The 20,553-nt window shown below is 41.1% G+C and overlaps 2 protein-coding genes across 2 annotated transcripts in view; one reads left to right on the forward strand and one right to left on the reverse strand.

Moving 5' to 3' along the window:
- Positions 1-87: 87 nt before the first annotated feature.
- On the forward strand, positions 88-1,310 carry LOC106139343 (UMP-CMP kinase). Its single transcript, XM_013340771.2, has one exon. The coding sequence runs from the start codon at positions 182-184 to the stop codon at positions 821-823; it is 642 nt and encodes a 213-aa protein (XP_013196225.2). The 5' UTR covers positions 88-181; the 3' UTR covers positions 824-1,310.
- A 3,217-nt stretch (positions 1,311-4,527) lies between these two features.
- Positions 4,528-20,553, reverse strand: part of LOC106139336 (ATP-binding cassette sub-family A member 2) — a 43,168-nt gene continuing 27,142 nt past the window's right edge. The window contains exons 22-32 of the mRNA XM_060949691.1: positions 19,662-19,784; positions 18,419-18,652; positions 16,141-16,235; positions 15,417-15,552; positions 14,386-14,499; positions 13,057-13,193; positions 11,385-11,532; positions 9,820-10,048; positions 7,633-7,796; positions 7,173-7,255; positions 4,528-6,626 (exon numbers count right to left, since the gene is read on the reverse strand). Of these exons, the coding sequence (XP_060805674.1) occupies positions 6,453-6,626; positions 7,173-7,255; positions 7,633-7,796; positions 9,820-10,048; positions 11,385-11,532; positions 13,057-13,193; positions 14,386-14,499; positions 15,417-15,552; positions 16,141-16,235; positions 18,419-18,652; positions 19,662-19,784 (1,637 nt within the window). The 3' untranslated portion in view covers positions 4,528-6,452. The remainder of the gene's footprint in view (positions 6,627-7,172; positions 7,256-7,632; positions 7,797-9,819; positions 10,049-11,384; positions 11,533-13,056; positions 13,194-14,385; positions 14,500-15,416; positions 15,553-16,140; positions 16,236-18,418; positions 18,653-19,661; positions 19,785-20,553) is intronic.

A 20,553-nucleotide genomic window follows, 5' to 3' on the forward strand; every position in this document is an offset into this window, starting at 1 on the left:
TTAACCATAAAAATCTATTTGCCAATGAGTACATCACCACATGCCGCGATATCAGCATATGTGTCATTGTCAATCTTGACACATTTACATTGCACTTTTTTCATTTTGATTCAAGGTCGCGGCTGTGCGCATGTTTTCTTCAATAAAATCCAATTAAAATTGTCCCCAGTGCCACAATCTTATGCTTTACCGTGCATTGCGGAGTTTATCTAGTTATCTAAATAAAATGGTGCCTGAAGTTGTATTCGTGCTTGGTGCACCCGGTGCCGGCAAAGGAACACAGTGCTCTCTTATTTCTAAAGAATATGGCTTTGTTCACCTTTCTGCTGGGGATTTGCTACGCGAGGAGCGTCAGAGGCCTGGTTCCGAGTACGGAGAGATGATAGAGCAGTGTATACGTAATGGTGAAATTGTTCCTGTCGAGGTTACATGTTCACTTCTTCACAAGGCGATGCAGAAGTCGGGTCAGACTAGGTTCTTGGTAGATGGCTTCCCTCGAAACAAGGATAACTTGGAGGGCTGGACACGAGAAATGGCGGATAAGACAAAATTATTATTTGTTCTATTCTTTGAGTGTTCAAAAGATTTATGCACTGAGCGGTGTTTGGGACGTGGCGCGGCCGGCAGCGGGCGTTCAGACGACAATTTGGAGAGTCTTATGAAGAGATTCAATACTTATTTGAATGACACTATGCCTATTATAGAGCACTATGAGAAACAAGGGCTTGTGCGTAAAATCAATGCTGAGGTTGCTCCTGATCAGGTGTTTGAAGAGGTTAAAAAAGCATTTAACCAGTGTGGATTGGAGAAATTGAATAACTAATATTAATGATAGATAATTTAGCATAATAGTATTGTGATACATCTTACCCTGTGCTAGCTATGTGCTACATATTACATACCAATAGTTTAAAAGATTGAGCTTTAAAAGTAATGTAACATGAGTGAAAATATTGAATGACAAAAATGTTATGTATTATTGTGATTAACAGTTGCTTAGCTACACCTACTTATGAGGTGGAGTAAAATCATGATGCCTGGAAGTAGAACGGAAGACTTGGTTCTTTATAAAATTTTAATTTAATTAATGCTTCTATGCCTAAGCCAGTTAAGAAATATCTACTTAAACCAATTTAAAAAAAAATTTATTGAACCCACTCTACTTTTTATTCTAGCTGTTAACTAAATTGCTAAGATTTTTTTATCATCATGGTGAAATTTTCCTAAACTTTATTACTTGGTTTTGAACTTATTTATTTTGTTTTAGAATTAATAATTTAAATCAGCATGAATATAGGTTGTAATTGTGACTTAGTGTTTTCAATTCCACTACCATATCAAATAGTACATTTCCACACTTTTAAATAAGAACATGGCATGCTAATGAGACCCCTTTTCTATTGAACCTTAATAAATCACACAGTAATATAGTGACTAGTTACCATATCTTTTTTCAGGAGGTTTTGGATTTAATTCCCAGTGCATGCAAATACACACACATTCACTATTCATTAAGTTGGATTTTAGATTCAGAGATAGTAGCAGGGTGCTTGCTTATTGCTGAGAGGAATGTCCAATTTATATTCAAATTCAAATTCAAAATTTTTATTCATTATTATAGGATATTATTATATCGCTTAATAATTGTCGTATGGTTTAACAACTTGGTTGACGTCAAATAAATTACTTAAAAACTAAGTTTACTGCCGCTTCCAAGGCGTCAGTGCAGAAGAAGCGGTAACAAACTGCACTGCAGCATTTTCATCAACAACGTCAACTTCACAATATTAAATTATACTTAGAATAGAATGTGGACGGGAGAATACATTGTTCACGGGAGATTTATATATTTATGAGATTATATATACACCTTTCCTTTCATTGATTTTTATTGACTACACACTAGTGACCCACTGCGCTTTTGCATGTGTAGCATTTATACATATAAACCTTCCCCTTGAATTGCTCTATCTATTTAAATAAAATCATCAAAATTCGTTGCGTAATTTTAAAGATCTAATAATACTTGGGAAGCACCTTTGCTTTAGACTATGTAGTGTTACTTATATCCAATTGACACTTGTGTTGATTAACAAACTCATGACTCGTGAAACACTGGCTCCTGGATGGGAAGGCAGAAACCACTACTTTACCTTTGCTACAATTCCTGAATGCATACATACTATTTACATGCCTGTGACACCTTAGACCCTATTTTGATTATCATTAGGTTATTATCATTTAGGTTGTGGTCAAATACACTCAAATTTCCAATGAAAGTACCTTTACTTTTACCCATATTTGGGTTATGCATAATCATAAATATTTTCATCTTATTGGTATAAATTAATTTTACCTTTCCATTAGTTATTTTCAACTGTTAAGCTGTGTTTTGATAAAAAGGTTACAAATACCTACCCATGTCTGATGAGTAGGTATGACTTGACTTTAAGTGCAATAATACCAATCAGTTCATATGATGAACGTAAAGGCCATTAGCCTTATCACTGCTGATATAAAACAGATTATCATGCTGCTTGACCGTGTTTGTTTCGTTTTCAATAATCTTAGTATAATTCTATTAGTTTTTTTTAAGTCTTGTTTCATTCATGTAATGTATATTCCCACCTATTATATAGTGCCTCATAAAACATAAGAAAGTACTTTTATGCAGAGTTTAAATCATGTCATGTTGAATTTGAATTTGCTATTTTGGACTTAATAAGATCATTTGTAGTTTGTAGCAAAATAATGATTTGTTATTAATATTTAGCACCTGAAATATATATTATTTAAATGCCATATTTATACAAGTTCAGATCCTATTTTCAGATGTCTAAATATGAAAATGAAGAAAAATGTAAAAATTCTAACCATTATCATGTTTGCCAAGTTATAAGCTTCAGCTGTCTATGCCTACCTAGATATTATATACAATATTTGGCAAGCAAATCCCTACCTATTAATGTAAATCATGCGTCATATTTATGATTATTAGTATAAATTTCTTATGTATAATGCTTAAAATATGTAATAAACATCTACATTATTAAGAATTTAGACTACAGAGTACAGTGTAGTTCGATGTGTGTAGTAGGTAGGTAACTTTAGTACCTTATCTTACAGTTCCGAATTTTATGTACATGAAAATCTTGTCTTGTTTAAGAGGATACCAGGATCCATATATATGTATAACAAAATATTATTAAGTCTGTTTATGCTAGGAACGTATGTAAAAGGCAAAGAGTTGCAAACGCCATTTGAAAATTTGTAAGTTTGTTACAATAGGAGAGGCAAATATATGGGTAGGTACTTAATAATATTACGATATATAAATATTGATAAACGGTGAAAAGATACAGTTTTATTGAGAAAGAGAGCCCCACCCAGGTATTTCATCATAGAATAGAAATGTTGATGTAAAAATCTAGATGTAGTGATTGTGAAAAATTCTATTACAATATATTTACCTGCCTTTAACGAAAGAATAGCATAATTGTGCATGTTAAAATTAGATAAAGCGGTTGAATCTAGCAATATTTTACCAATTGTTCATGCTTAGTGTTAATTAGGTCATAATGTTATTTATAATTATAGTGGACAGGTTTTCGCAGGGCCGGATTTGGAATGGGGCACTAAAGAGGCCCCAATTTGATTGACAATCGTGAAACAATGTCCAAATAATTGAGAAGTTACGTAAAGAGTCCACCTTTAATACCAAAAATTAAAAGGTCTGTGTGGCTTTTCAACTTCTTCAAATCTAGCCCTGACGATTCTTGTCCGAAGAGATTTTAAAACAAATTCACAGTATTGTATGTTTGTTTCCTTATGGTTGTGTTCAGTAAATCAACAAAACGGGAGTAAATATGGTTCTGTCCAGGGCCGGATTTGGTTGACAGTAGTTTGGCGTAAGCCGGGCCTTGAGGCCACTAAGAATATTTCAATAGATATTGATAATCCGTGAAAAATGATAGTTTTATTGAGAAAGGCAGTTCTTCATAGATAAAATAACCAGATAATGTGGATTGCGAAAAAAAACTGTTGCAAAAGTAGTTATATGACCTGCCTTTAACGACACCATTAGTTAAATTATCACAGATAAGGGCCATGCCCTCCATCACCCAGGGTCTAACTAGTTCTGGAACCTAAATCCGACCTTGGCTCTGGTATAATGAAAATAGTGTGTGGTAGCTGTGGAGTAAATAAAATGTAATGAAACCAGAATATTGAATTGTTTAACTTGAATATCAAACTCATACCAACTAATGTTTGTCAGGCAAATTTGATGTTACCAGTTTAAGTTTTAACGGAGAGATTTATAAATCGCTTTCTCTTTACGATATTTATTTTACGCATGCCTGAACTAGCTTTTAGGGAAATAATTGGTTACATGCAAACATATTATCACGTCTATATCCCTTGCGGGGTAGACAGAGCCAACAATCTTAAAAGACTGAAATGCCAGCTGTATGGCTCTTTGATAGAATTGGGATTAAGTTAGTTTAGGTTATAAAAGAAAAACGTTCGTACATTCAGTCATTTTATTTAAGAAGAATACAGTTGTGTTACACACTTAACATTTAAACTGAAACTAAACTGAAAATTACTATGCATCTATAATATTGTGATCAGCTTTGGATTTAAACGCCGACTTAAAAACTAAAATAAATGTAAATTTGCAACTTCATCAAACGTCAAAAATCTTAAAGAATAAAGTAGTAATTGTAGAGTACAAAACAAAAATACAAATTAAAAATATGTGGAATGTGCAAATTTGTTTCCGTGTTTTAACGAACCGACTAAATACTAATAATATTGCTCATATCACGTGAGCTAGATATTGTGTGATTGTGTCGAAATTACATGAAAAATAAAATCACCCACGAAACCATGGTGTTAGTGAGACTTGGCCCAGTAAGTACTATCAATCAACATACAATCAGCCACTGTAGCATGACACGTGACAGTACAGTGACGTAACGTGAAACGCGACAGCGGCAGTTATTCGCGCGATATAAAAGTAGGCGCGCGTGCGCACGCGCAAACGCGTTAAAAATAATAAAACTATTCGTGTAAGCAATCAAAAATGCACTGAATCACTTTGCTTTCTAAGCCTGATAAATATATGAGTAGTTATTTAAAAGTATTGCAACCTTTGCAATAATAATTTTTATTGAATACACTGTGAAAACATAAAAATAAAACTATTTTTAGACCAATCGATTGGCAGTGAACATCTTTTCTTGTGGTTTTGCCAATATTTAATTTATACAAAGTTATACTTGTATTATACAACGTGCTACGTAAAATAATGGCCGCTTTGAGCGTACTTATAAAGCTAAAAATAATGAAGGTACAGATAATATTCTTACTCATTTAAAACATAAGCGGATAACTATTTAAGTGTCACAAAAAAAAAACGTACAAGAATAAACATTTGTGCATCTAATAATACAAAAATATGCAGTATGCACTTTATCTCTAACATATAACTTATACATACTGATAAAAAAAAGAATAAATAAATCTCTTTGCGAATTTTTTAACTTAATAAAGGATATAATAAGATTTGTTCTTATAAATTCTGTTTCTAGCCAGTACCAAAAGCAAGCATTAACTTATAAATACAATATTTAAACTTATGTACGTAAGCCAAGATCTTTTAAATTGATTTTATCCAATATTCACACGGGTGCTTTCACCTTTAGAGTTGGTTTATTATGTGATATTTAAGTATAAATCGAGATGCGCATGAGACGATTTGAAATGCTCAAGTTTAGTAGATGTGACGAAATGAGACACGGGACGGATTTGAACTGAAATATGCAAATGGGATGAATTTCTCCAATAGGTGTAGTCCAAAATGCTTGTGAACCAGTCTTATCAAATCGTACGATTAATACCTATATGATAATAATATCACCATCAACTATGTAAATACAAAAGATTTTTGAGGACCCTATTTCAAATAGCAAAAAATACATTACTAGATTTTCAAAGATATAAAAGCGTACAGTGAACCATTTAGAAATGTACACCACCTTATGTTTCAAAGGTACACTTTTCTATGTAGCCTACTGTACGTAACTAAGCAATGTGACAGATTGGTCAGATCCATAATTTTTAACCAATCGATGACACTCAATCGTCTTTCAGCAATATTTAATACATAATATAGGTCACTTATCTGTCATTCTTAAATTTATATACAGGAACAACTTTTTCTATGGGGGTGACAGTGAAATTGCGAAAAAAGGATCAGCTGTTACATATAAAATTAATCACCTACAGCGACAAAATGAATAGAACTTTTAATGATTTTCCAAGACAAAGTTGTTCAGTATAATTGTCCGAGTAAGTATGTAAAGGGTGTTGCGTTTGTTACCAGTGACCCTGTATATATATAAATTAAGAGTGACCTGTACTAAATACAACGGCCCACTTATCTGTTTCTAAACGTTCTCCTTCTCTTTGGCGTAAGACAGGAACACTTCCTCGAGAGTGGTTTCTGTGACAGCGTAGTCTTCCACCAGGGCCGGGTAAGTGGTCCTGAGTTCTTCAAGTTTGGTGAACAATTCACTGTACTGTAGCCTGAGACCTTTGTCCACGTGGTAGTTGAGCATAGTCTGGAATTTATTAAATTTAAAGATTTTAATTACATTTATATACTTACGTCTATATTCTAACGTAAAGGGTAAAACCAACGGCTGAAAAGCCACGTTCAAGCTCTATGGCTAAATGATGGAATTGAGATTCAAATAGTGATAGGTTGTTAGCCCATCACATACAAGAATAATCCCAAGTTTATAAGCGTTTCCCTTGGTTGCCTTTCACGACATATGGAGTGATCCTATTTTAAAGTGCCAGTGACTACAAGGCTCATGTTTGATTTACTTGCCTAATTAGAGCATATAAAGCGACACTGCTGTGAATTCCAAAACATTTCAGCAAACTTAATCAGAATAACAGCATAAAGTCAGGCTACAATAAATCACACGCGGCCGAAATCGTCAACGAGTTGGTAAGTACTATAAACATTTAACAAATGAGATTCTATTCCATTGTGAAAACGCTAAAATGTCTATGACCAAAAACAAGACGTTTATTGGGGACTCTAATTAATTACAAACGTAGGTTTTTACGAAAAAAAAAATACTTTATACTTAACACACCTTATGCTCATCTTTGGGTATCCACTGGTATCGTAAACAGGTTTCTTTCAGACGCTTCAAATCGAGATTGGGGCTATCCGTCACTGAAATAAAACGCACATTTTATTTATCACACCATGGCACCACTTGGCACACCTCGAATTCCCTTGCTGTCGTCTAATTTAGAGCAATGCAATAATCTTAAAGAAAATGGTTATTTCATTCAATAGTCCTCAAGAACTTATTCCAATGCCTTCTATTCTAATTTCAAAACAAAAACGTCACCATTGCCGTTAATTTTTTGAAATTAGAACCATCGTCGTAGCCGTGCGTGGAAGTTCTGTTTTCCTAATTTAAATTACTCAACAATCATCACATGCAGTGACCAGTGTCTCAAATCTTGTTAAAGACGACGGAAGCTGTTGTGTGTGCTTGAAGTTCCTTTTTCAAAAATCGCCCAATTTAAAATAAGATTACTCACCGTCAGTCCCTTCCCGCGGGGCGGCGCTAGTGTCTCTGATCTTGATGAAGACTACCAGACCGGTGTGGTGAGAGGCTCTTAGTGCTGCAGGGGATCCCAACGCTGCCAATGTCCCGGCAGACATGATGCCCACGCGAGAACATAAAGCCTCCATCTCGTCCATACTGTCAAATAAGTAAATTTATTATTTTTTGTAGTTTTTTTCGTAAAAATTATAATTTGTTGATAGTTTGTTTTTTAAAAACGGCCACGTCTGCTGTAACTGTTACCTGGCCGCCCGCACGGCGCGCCACAGCTGCCGCCTGGCCGCCACGTCTGCTGTAACTGTTACCTGTGAGACGTGATGAGCACGGCCCGCTTCCTGCCCGCCCGCGTGATCTGCGCCCTGGCCGCCCGCACGGCGCGCCACAGCTGCCGCCTGGCCGCCACGTCTGCTGTAACTGTTACCTGTGAGACGTGATGAGCACGGCCCGCTTCCTGCCCGCCCGCGTGCGCTGCGCCCGGGCCGCCCGCACGGCGCGCCACAGCTGCCGCCTGGCCGCCACGTCTGCTGTAACTGTTACCTGTGAGACGTGATGAGCACGGCCCGCTTCCTGCCCGCCCGCGTGCGCTGCGCCCGGGCCGCCCGCACGGCGCGCCACAGCTGCCGCCTGGCCGCCACGTCTGCTGTAACTGTTACCTGTGAGACGTGATGAGCACGGCCCGCTTCCTGCCCGCCCGCGTGCGCTGCGCCCGGGCCGCCCGCACGGCGCGCCACAGCTGCCGCCTGGCCGCCACGTCTGCTGTAACTGTTACCTGTGAGACGTGATGAGCACGGCCCGCTTCCTGCCCGCCCGCGTGCGCTGCGCCCGGGCCGCCCGCACGGCGCGCCACAGCTGCCGCCTGGCCGCCACGTCTGCTGTAACTGTTACCTGTGAGACGTGATGAGCACGGCCCGCTTCCTGCCCGCCCGCGTGCGCTGCGCCCGGGCCGCCCGCACGGCGCGCCACAGCTGCCGCCTGGCCGCCACGTCTGCTGTAACTGTTACCTGTGAGACGTGATGAGCACGGCCCGCTTCCTGCCCGCCCGCGTGCGCTGCGCCCGGGCCGCCCGCACGGCGCGCCACAGCTGCCGCCTGGCCGCCACGTCTGCTGTAACTGTTACCTGTGAGACGTGATGAGCACGGCCCGCTTCCTGCCCGCCCGCGTGCGCTGCGCCCGGGCCGCCCGCACGGCGCGCCACAGCTGCCGCCTGGCCGCCACGTCTGCTGTAACTGTTACCTGTGAGACGTGATGAGCACGGCCCGCTTCCTGCCCGCCCGCGTGCGCTGCGCCCGGGCCGCCCGCACGGCGCGCCACAGCTGCCGCCTGGCCGCCACGTCTGCTGTAACTGTTACCTGTGAGACGTGATGAGCACGGCCCGCTTCCTGCCCGCCCGCGTGCGCTGCGCCCGGGCCGCCCGCACGGCGCGCCACAGCTGCCGCCTGGCCGCCACGTCTGCTGTAACTGTTACCTGTGAGACGTGATGAGCACGGCCCGCTTCCTGCCCGCCCGCGTGCGCTGCGCCCGGGCCGCCCGCACGGCGCGCCACAGCTGCCGCCTGGCCGCCACGTCTGCTGTAACTGTTACCTGTGAGACGTGATGAGCACGGCCCGCTTCCTGCCCGCCCGCGTGCGCTGCGCCCGGGCCGCCCGCACGGCGCGCCACAGCTGCCGCCTGGCCGCCACGTCTGCTGTAACTGTTACCTGTGAGACGTGATGAGCACGGCCCGCTTCCTGCCCGCCCGCGTGCGCTGCGCCCGGGCCGCCCGCACGGCGCGCCACAGCTGCCGCCTGGCCGCCACGTCTGCTGTAACTGTTACCTGTGAGACGTGATGAGCACGGCCCGCTTCCTGCCCGCCCGCGTGCGCTGCGCCCGGGCCGCCCGCACGGCGCGCCACAGCTGCCGCCTGGCCGCCACGTCTGCTGTAACTGTTACCTGTGAGACGTGATGAGCACGGCCCGCTTCCTGCCCGCCCGCGTGCGCTGCGCCCGGGCCGCCCGCACGGCGCGCCACAGCTGCCGCCTGGCCGCCACGTCTGCTGTAACTGTTACCTGTGAGACGTGATGAGCACGGCCCGCTTCCTGCCCGCCCGCGTGCGCTGCGCCCGGGCCGCCCGCACGGCGCGCCACAGCTGCCGCCTGGCCGCCACGTCTGCTGTAACTGTTACCTGTGAGACGTGATGAGCACGGCCCGCTTCCTGCCCGCCCGCGTGCGCTGCGCCCGGGCCGCCCGCACGGCGCGCCACAGCTGCCGCCTGGCCGCCACGTCCACTCCGGCCGTGGGCTCGTCCAGCAGCGACAGCGCGGCGCGGCGGGCCAGCGCGCCCACGCTGCTCAGGCGCCGCGCGCACCCGCCGCTGTACGAGCTCATTGGCCGGTCTGCATACTTCATCAAATCTAAAAGAATGTCAATGTAATCAGTTGAAACAGATTAGGATTAACAAACTCGATAGTTTAGAACGAGTGAAAAAGAATCCGCAGAAAAATAACTGAAACATTCTTATCCTAGATGTAATACTGGCCGGCAACAACTCCACCCATAGATTCAAATTTTGAACGAAGGGAAAAGCACCCGTGTTAAAATATAAGAAACCCTGTGTTTAAATTAAGAACGCGCTGGCCCATTCAAATATTGTTTTTTTTTTGTCTAGTAAACATTTCAATATTGAACATACTGGCTGAGTTTAAAAAAAATTCTTTTAATTTTTTTTAAACTTTCATTTGGGAACGAATTGCACTTAGTGGCTTTTTTAAATGGCTCCTTCGATAAGCGGCCCGTCAGGCATTCGGCCATGCTGAAAAATTGGGGTAGCTACTTAATTTTTCCTAGAAACGCGAGGATAACATTCAATGAACTGTTTAATCTCTCTTATATTTGCGTGTTCTGAGTAGTTTCCTTCGCAACTTAGCTTAGCTTCGTAACCCAAGGACTATCATAACGAAGAAATATGGTCATCAGGTTCTTAGAAAAGACGTTGCAGAAAGAAAATGTGGTGTTTCTCTCCGACACTAAACGGATATCGGTGTACATGATTTGCTGGTGATCTTAGATACATCATATGAAGAGAAACTGGTATTGGCAAAAGATGACATGCGAGCCAATGGACTGAAATCAAGAGGACGCCGAAAACAGGACCGAGTGGAGACAGAAAAGTAGGAAGGCGGACCCTGGGCCCCGTAACACTTCTGTGGAGGGTAAGAGAATCAGTATTTTTTTTTAAATTTTGCTCTTGAAAGATGTCAATCTATCAGAAATCCTGAACAAAAGACGAACGCACCAATCAGCTCGAGCCACCTAATGGATTTATATGTTACTGATACGGGAGGACGCAGAGATGACAAAGAAAACTGGTTTTTTAAATTTTCCTCTTGAAATATATAAATCTATCAGAATACCTCTGACAGGTTCTGACGGCCAGTTCGGAACTCATTGGCGCCGAACAATTAAAGGCAGTAACGTAATTCTTCTTAAGGAAGACGCCAGGAAGATGCCGGTCTTTATATAAGCTACTGTTTTTCTGATATGAACAGAGGAGAAATCAGCAAATGAGCTCAGGAGACCATAGACTAAAATATCAAAGATTTTTGGGTAATTACAAAGATCTTCTCAGAAGACGTTGCAGAATTAAACTAAGTCATTACTTTCTGACATCCGATTAATAATACTTAGTCTATTAGCTATGGGTCTTTGAGACTTACTTTTGACTTAAGATACATAATAAGAGGAACTCACCAATCAGCTCGAGCCACCTGACGGCCTCCTTGCTGGCGTCCTCTGCAGAAAGTCCGTCCAGCTTCAGCAGCAGCTCCAAGTTCTGTCGGCCAGTTAGGAACTCGTCCATGCCGAAGAATTGGGGACAGTAACCGAGCCCGTTCAGATACTGCGGGTGGAAAATAAAACCAAACTTAGAGCATCGATGGTCAAATGAATGAATGAACTCATTCATTCTTCAGTCTTGAAAGACTGATAGGCCACATTCAGCTGTTAGGCTTAATGATAGAATTAAGATTCAAATAGTGACAGGTTGCTAGCCCATTGCCTAAAAGGAGAATACCTGAAAGAACAATAATGAAGAGAAAGTTCATAAGCCTATCCCTTACATTAAATTTTAAGTTTAATTGATATTGTGAAGTTGACGTTGTTGAAGAAAATGCTGCAGTACAGTTTGTTACCGCTTCTTCTGCACTGACGCCTTGGAAGCGGCAGTAAACTTAGTTTTAAGTAATTTATTTGACGTCAACCAATGTTGTTAAACCATACGTTTTGACAATTATTAAGTGATATGAAGTATCCTATAATAATGAATAAAAATTTTGAATTTGAACTTAGTCGCCTTTTACGACATCCATGGGAATGAGATGGGGGTGGTCCCATTCTTTTTTATATTGGTATGAATTCATTCACCAAAGAATAAGTTTAAAGTCAAATGGGTGACTTAAACTAACCGTTAACATGAACTTTGAGTTGCGAGCTTGACCCGAACTTAACCGAAACGACTTCAGCATATTGCGGCTTAAAAAGTGAATTAAAATATTGAACTGGCGATTATAACTCAAAAAAGAGTAACCATGACCCAACGCTATTAAGTATTCAGTGTTATTCAGTGGCAACATCCGAAATAGGTAGGTTTATATTTGACAATAATGATATCTATCCACACTTTTAATGAAACAAAATACACGAGTATGTCTGTAACAACGAATAAACTCAAAAACTAGTGAACCGATTTTGATGAAATTTTGTACACAGATGGAACAGACCTTTAAGAATACCTTTTCTGGAAATCGAAATCTGGAATATAATAATTAGTTTTACATTCATTCATGTATTTTAAAGTAGTGCATTCGTTCACGATTCAGATTTAAGATAGATATCTATATTTGTAAATTGACGTCCGATGAAAAAGCTGCAGTGTAGTTTGTTCCACCATTTCTTCTACACATGCGCTTTGGAAGCGGTAGTAGTTCTAATTAGATTAAAGTGTATCCAATTTTGAAAATAAATCTATTCTATTCTAAGAATATATAAATATATAAGGTACAAATTACACAGATTGAGTTAGCCTCGAAGTAAGTTCGAGACTTGTGTTACGAGATACCAACTCAACGCTACTATATATTTTATAATAAATACTTATATAGATAAACATCCAAGACCCAGGCCAATCAGAGCAAGTTCGTTTCTCATCGTGCCCTGGCCGGGATTCGAACCCGGGACCTCCGGTGACACAGACAAGCGCACTACCGCTGAGCCACAGAGGCCGCCTGAGTGACTTAAGGCATTAGTTAGTCCGTTTGGGTCCTCAGCTCTCTAGGAAGAGAGAGCGAGGTGCACTTATAAGCGCGAATCTAGATGGGTAATCAAGCTTATACAAGAAGCAAAAAAGAAGAAAATGGAGTAGCACCTTGGAGTTATCGAACACTCGTTGCGGCTGGTCGTTGGCCACGATGCGGCCGCGCGTGGGGAACGTCTCGCACGTCATCATCTTGAACGTGGTGGATTTGCCGGCGCCGTTCACGCCCACCAGGCCGAAACATTCGCCTGGAGAGTAGAAATACCTAGTTTTATTTTGATGTTGATACAACTGTTAGCAGAATTTGTGCCTATTCATGTAATTAAAAAATGCATTATGGCATCATCATGAGGTACAACCATAGGAATTGGAATAAAATACTATGGATTAATAAAATATATGCCGTGTGGTTCCCGGCACCAATACAAAAAAGAATAGGACCACTCCATCTCTTTCTCATGGATGTCGAAAAAGGCGACTTAGGGATAGGCTTACTAACTTGGGATTCTTTTTTAGGCGATTGGCTAGCATACTGTCACTATTCGAATCTCGATTCTATCAAAAAGCCAAACAGCTGAACGTGGCCTTTCAGACTTTTCAAGACTGTTGGCTCTGTCTACCCCGCAAGGGATATAGAAGTGAAACGTCACGAGGAGATTGCGAATCAAAGCTAATGGATTTGTAACCTTGCAACTTTGTACGTTTCCCTGTAAAGCAGAGATTCCCAAACTTATTTTGTCTACTGCCCACTTTGAGAATATATATTTTTTTAGCGCCCCCATTTTTTCACCTATTTAAAAAACCACTATAACTTCAAATTAGTTTAATTAATTATTGTGACCTATATATGTATTGTATAATGCCTCTACACAACGCCCCCATTTCCTTTCTGGGTCTTTTACCGCCCCCCCTTGAGACCTGCCGCGCCCACAAGGGAGCGTTATCGCCCACTTTGGGAAAGACTGCTGTAAAGGTTGTATATACATGTATGTATGTACATGAAACGTCACGAGGAAACTTGCGAATAAATTTTGCTAATGGATTTGTAACCTTGCAACTTTGTACGTACGTTTCCCTGTAAAGGTTGTATATATGTATGTATGTACATGAAACGTCACGAGGAAACTTGCGAATCAATTTTGCTAATGGATTTGTAACCTTGCAACTTTGTAAGTACGTTTCCCTGTAAAGGTTGTATATATCTGCCGTGGTATAACTAAAATGCCGTTATCTGCTTTTTACCAGTGGAATAAGAAAAAAAAAATCTCTTTCGATCTGTATATACGACTGTTTGGTACCTAAGTCATAAATAGGCGTTCTAATTGATGAATGTCATCAGTTTAAATTTTTACCGCATTTATGACGTTTTACTTAAAACAAGGATTTGGCAGATAACGGCATTTTAGTTATACCAGGGCAGATATGTATGTATGTATATACCTTCGTGCACAGCGAAGCTTACACCGCGCACTGCGCTTACGCCGCGGCCGCAAGCGAGCGACTGGTACCGCTTGTGGACGCTGGATATCAGCAACGCGTCGCCGCGGGGACGAGCTGGAATTGTTATTTACATATATATGTATATGTTCAACTAGCGACCCGCCCCGGCTCCGCACGGGTGCAAAATTATAAATGTTACTATAGGTACATAAAATTCGTGTGGTTCCCGGCACCAATAAAAAAAAAAAGAATAGGACCACTCCATCTCGTTCCCATGGATGTCGTAAAAGGCGACTAAGGGATAGGCTTATAAACATGGGATTCTTCTTTTGGGCGATGGGCTAGCAACCTGTCACTATTTGAATCTCAATTCCATCATAAAGCCAAACAGCTGAACGTGGCCATTCAGTCTTTTCAAGACTGTTGGCTCTGTCTACCCCGCAAGGGATATAGACGTGATTTATTGTATGTATGTATTATACATAAAAACCTTCCTCTTGAATCACTCTACCTGTTATAAAAAACCGCATCAAAATCCGTTGCGTAATTTTAAAGATTTAAGCATACCTACAGACAAACAGACTAAAATAGCGACTTTGTTTTATACTATGTAGTGATGTTCAAATGCATTGTCCAATTGATAGGAGTTTTGTCATTATGTGAATCAGTTGCAAATGAACAATCATCCCGTCTACACGTTGGTTTTCCTATAAAGAGTGGTACAAACAATAGTAACCCTTATTCAATTGTACAACATATATTACATTAATGGCCGCCAGCGACTTCGTTCGCGTGGAAAACCTTATCGTAACGTAATTTAAAACACAGTGACTTGCCGCTTTTTACTGAATTATCTAGTTCTTTTATTGTTCGCCGGTTGACTGGAAGTGATCCCTTCATGGGATAAGTCCGCCATTGCAAGTGATTTGTTTCGATTGAACCCGGATCCTCCGGTGTCACAGACTACCGCTGCGCCACAAAGGCCGTCCGAAATAGTGTCGAAACATTATTGAAATCATATTAAAACTCACCGATTGCTTCGTCGACGTATTCTTTTTCCTTCAGCAGTATATCATCCTTCGGGACTTCCTCCGATACGTATTTCAAGGTCAAACAGCGGTCACGCAGCCTTTGCAGTATACCACGCTCCAGCAGAAACACAAGGAGCTGTAAATGAACTCAAATCTATGAGATACATACATACATACAAAAAATCACGCCTCTTTCCTGGAGGGGTAGGCAGAGACTACCTCTTTCCACTATGAGATAGTTTATACAATACACAAATACTCACACGTTGTCGTGTTTTTATTCACTAACCAACCTTTTTTAATAATTATCATTTAATATAAAACGCAGTCGAAATCTCAACAAAAGGGAGGATATAAAATAATAAAAAAAAAACTACACACGGTATTAACTAAACGCCATTTTGCGTCTACGTTATTACACATACATTATTTAAATTATAAACTGTATTTTTTTTATTTTTGTGTTGTAGATATTATGTTTTCAGGAACTACTGGTTCGAATTGAAAAATTATTTTTGCGTTGAATAGAACATTTATCGAGGAAGGCTATATAACATCACGCTGCAACTATAAGGAGCAAAGAAATAATAGAATATGTAAAAAAAAAACGGGGAAAATTATTCATCCTTGAGGGCTTCAATGATGCCCAAAATAACTGTTCCACGCGGACGAAGGTACGGGCATAGCTAGTAACAAATAAAATATTTTATCATAATGTACTCACCATTATGACAATGAACTGAACGAAGAGAGCCACCATATAGCTGAGGGGTGAATAGTCGTCGAAAGCGAAGTAAGGTCGTGGGTGCTGTTTTAGAACTGTGAACAAAATGGATCATACATACATAAAATCACCCCTTTTTCCCGGAGGGTTAGGCAGAGACTACATCTTACTACTTGCAACGATCTCTGCATACTTAGTTCGCTTCATCCACATTCTTTCGTTCATCATTCATCCACAGTTTCGTGTATTCTTGACCTGACTTTTTGCCAGGACGTCCTTAGTTTGATCAAGATACGTTCGTCTAGGCCTTCCCACTCCGACCTGTCATATCGGAAAATGTACCATTGAGCATTTTTAGAGACACGGTGTCTATCTATCGTTAATTTATATTTTAAAAGTTATTTGAAAATTCCGTATATCCACAGCCTTAAACCACTTCTATCCATGGCCATAAAACACTTGTATCCACGGCTTTAACGCACTGGTGTCCGCAGCCTTAATGCACTTGTATCCATGGCCACAAGGACACTTATAAACTAAGACTCTCTCTCTCTCTGCACCTCTCACTCCATCTCTTTCCCATGGATGTCGTAAAAGGCGACTAAGGGATAAGCTCACAAACTTGGGATTCTTTCTCAGGCGATGGGCTAGCAACCTGTCACTATTTTAATTCTCAATTCTATCATTAAGCCAAATAGCCCAACGTGGCCATCCAGTCTTTTCAAGACAGTTGGCTCTGTCTACCCCGCAAGGAATATAGACGTGACCATATGTACATATGTATGTATGTAAAAACTAAGACAACTCACCGCAACACCTCCCTATATCGAAGCCATTATCGTTGATGTACAAGTAAAGCAGCCAAAGTATTATCGACTGTACTATATCGATGCGTGACTAAATTAATTAAGAAGCACTGAAAATTCCGTGTATCCACAGCCTTAAACCGCTCGTATCCATGGCCATAAAACACTTGTATCCACGGCCTTATAACACTGGCGCACACAGCACTTGTATCCATGGCCATAAAACACTTGTATCCACGGCCTTAACACACTGGCGCCCACAGCCTAAAGGCACTTTTATCCATGGTCATAAAACACTCGCATCCACAGCCTTAACACACTGGCGCCCAAAGCACTTGTATCCATGCCTATAAAACACTTAACAACTTAAGACAACTCACCGCAACACCTCTCCGTATCGAAGCCATTATCGTTGACGTACAAATGCGGACACCTGTCCGAGTTGAGTCAAGAAGTAAAGCAGCCAAAGCATTATCGACTGTACCATATCGATGCGTGACTAATTAAATTAAGAAGCACTGAAAATTCCTTGTATCCACAGCCCTAATGCACTTGTATCCATGGCCATAAAACACTTGTACTCACAGCCTTAACACACTGGCGCCCACAGCCTAAAGGCACTTTTATCCATAGCCATAAAACACTTGGATCAACGGCCTTAACACACTGACGCCCAAAGCACTTGTATCCATGCCTATAAAACACTTAAAAACTTAAGACAACTCACCGCAACACCTTTCCGTATCGAATCCATTATCGTTGACGTACAAATGCGGACACCTGTCCGAGTTGAGTCAAGAAGTAAAGCAGCCAAAGTATTATCGACTGTACCATGTCGATGCGTGACTAAATTAATTAAGAAGCACTGAAAATTCCGTGTTTCCACAGCATTAAGACACTCGTATCCATAGCCATAAAACACTTGTATTCACAGCCTTAACACACTGGCGCCCACAGCCTAAGGCACTCGTATCCATAGCCATAAAACACTTGTACTCACAGCCTTAACACACTGGCGCCTACAGCCTTAAGGCACTTTAATCCATGGTCATAAAACACTCGCATCCACAGCCTTAACACACTGGCGCCCACAGCACTTGTATCCATGCCTATAAAACACTTAAAAACTAAGACAACTTACCGCAACACCTCTCCGTATCGAAGCCATTATCGTTGACGTACAAATGCGGACACCTGTCCGAGTTGAGTCAAGAAGCAGCCAAAGTATTATCGAATGAACCATATCGATGCGTGACTAAATTAAAAAGCACTAAAATTCCGTGTATCCACAGCCTTAAATCGCTCGTATCCATGGCCATAAAACACTTATATCCACAGCTTTGACACACTGGCGCCCAAAGCACTTGTATCCATGGCCATAAAACACTTGTACTCACAGCCTTAACACACTGGCGCCCAAAGCACTTGTATCCATGGCCTATAAAACACTTAAAAACTCAACAACAACTTACCGCAACACCTCTCCGTATCGAAGCCATTATCGTTGACGTACAAATGCGGACACCTGTCCGAGTTGAGTTCGCAGTAGGCGTTGAGCCTCGCCACGCTACCCAGCCTCGCCATCGCCTCGACGAACGTTTGCGGCGTCATTGTATACGACAACAATGTCAGTATCGGCGAATAATAATCGCAGGAACCCGACGTGTCCATGACGCAAGCGGTTTTCATTGAAGGTGTTATGATGGCTGCGATGAAACAAAAAAAAAAAAAAACTAGAATCGTGAATTTGAAAGTGCAAGTTTGTGAAGTTGAAGGAAATAACTTTATATTATTTGATAGTGCCGTGTGGTTCCCGGCCACAATACAAAAAATAATAGGACCACTCCATCTCTTTCCCATGGATGTCGTAAAAGGCGACTAAGGGATAGGTTAAAAAAACTTGGGATTCTTTTTTAGGCGATGGGCTAGCAACCTGTCACTATTTGAATCGCAATTCTATCATTAAGCCAAATAGCTGAACGTGGCCGTTCAGTCTTTTCAAGACTGTTGACTCTGTCTACCCCGCAAGGGATATAGACGTGACCATATGTATGTATGTATGTATTGTTTGATATAGACTACATCCGTGGCTTCGGCCGCGTCAAACCGAAAACTCCTGTTCATTTCCCTTCCCGCGGGAATTCCAATCCAACTTTCCAATCCAACACTGTGGCATGAAAATAACAGCTTAAATAAGGAAGAAATTATGCTAAATCGCGAAAATAGGTCTGTTCAAAAAATAAAACAAAAGAATTAAATTAAATTTAAAAGCAAAATCTCGATTAGAGGACATTATTTAATAACAAAAATAAATGAACACATACATACATAAAATCACGCCTCTTTCCCGGAGGGGAAGGCAGAGACTACCTCTTTCCACTTGCTACGATCTCTGCACATTTCCTTCGCTTCATCCACATTCATAACTCTCTTCATGCAAGCTCGGCGGTTTCGGGTACTAAATGAACACATCTATATAAATACACTAGCGACCCGCCCCGGCTTCACACGGGTGCATAATTCGGAAAAAATTACACATAAAAACCTTCCTCTTGAATTACTCTACCTGTTACAAAAAACCGCATCAAAATCCGTTGCGTAATTTTAAAGATTTAAGCATACAGACAAACAGACTAAAATAGCGAATTTGTTTTATACTATGTAGTGATATATTTGTTTTATATATAAACCATACGGCACAAATTATTAACTTACAGAACAGAAATACGAAGCCGAACAAAGCGGTGGCCGCGGCCTTGTTGGCCATCATGAAGCTGGTGAGGAACGACATCGCGATGAAGGCCAGGCAGCCGGAGAAGAGCACTAGGACCAGGGGAACTGAAACAAATTTGTATCAATTATTATGGACACGTGACGTAGTGCCGTGTGGTTCCCGGCACCAATAGATAAAGAATAGGATCACTCCATCTCTTTCCCATCGATGTCGTATGAGGCGACTAAGGGATAGGCTTATAAAATTGCGATTGCGTTTTTTTAGGCGATGGGCTAGCAACCTGTCACTAGTTGAATCTCAATTCTATCGTCAAGCCAACTAGCTGAACATGGCCATTCAGTCTTTTCAAGACCGTTGGCTCTGTCTCCCCCGCAAGGGATATAGACGTGACCATATGTATGTATGTATTATGGACACACATTGTGCTCTGTCCACTCGCAAAATATAAAGAAACAATATCCTATATAAATGTATAGATATGTTTGTAAATGTACTAGCTGATCCGGCAAACGTTAATTTGCCATATAAATAACATTAAATGACGATTGATCAGTTATCTATCAACCGGTGATGAAAAATGATTAAATTACTAAAATGGCTATTAAAAAATAGGGACTGGTGATAAAAGGAAAAAAAATTAGGTGTATGTATTTTTTAATGCAAAATAATAAATAAATACATACATACATATAATCACGTCTATATCCCTTGCGGTCCTATTCTTTTTTTGTATTGGTGCTGGGAGCCACACGGCATATAAAAAAAAATAAAGAAATTCAAAAATATATAAGAATTAAAAAATAAATGTTATGGATGGACAACCCTTATCACTAAGGGATATGAAAAATAAATGTTCGCCGATTCTCAGACCTA

The sequence above is a fragment of the Amyelois transitella genome, chromosome 19 (genome assembly GCF_032362555.1).
Source record: "Amyelois transitella isolate CPQ chromosome 19, ilAmyTran1.1, whole genome shotgun sequence".
Classification (NCBI taxonomy): Eukaryota; Metazoa; Arthropoda; class Insecta; order Lepidoptera; family Pyralidae; genus Amyelois; species Amyelois transitella.

Excerpts from the sequence above, each read along its gene's own strand:
- LOC106139343 (XM_013340771.2), top strand. The coding sequence starts at position 182 with ATGCTTTACCGTGCATTGCGGAGTTTATCTAGTTATCTAAATAAAATG.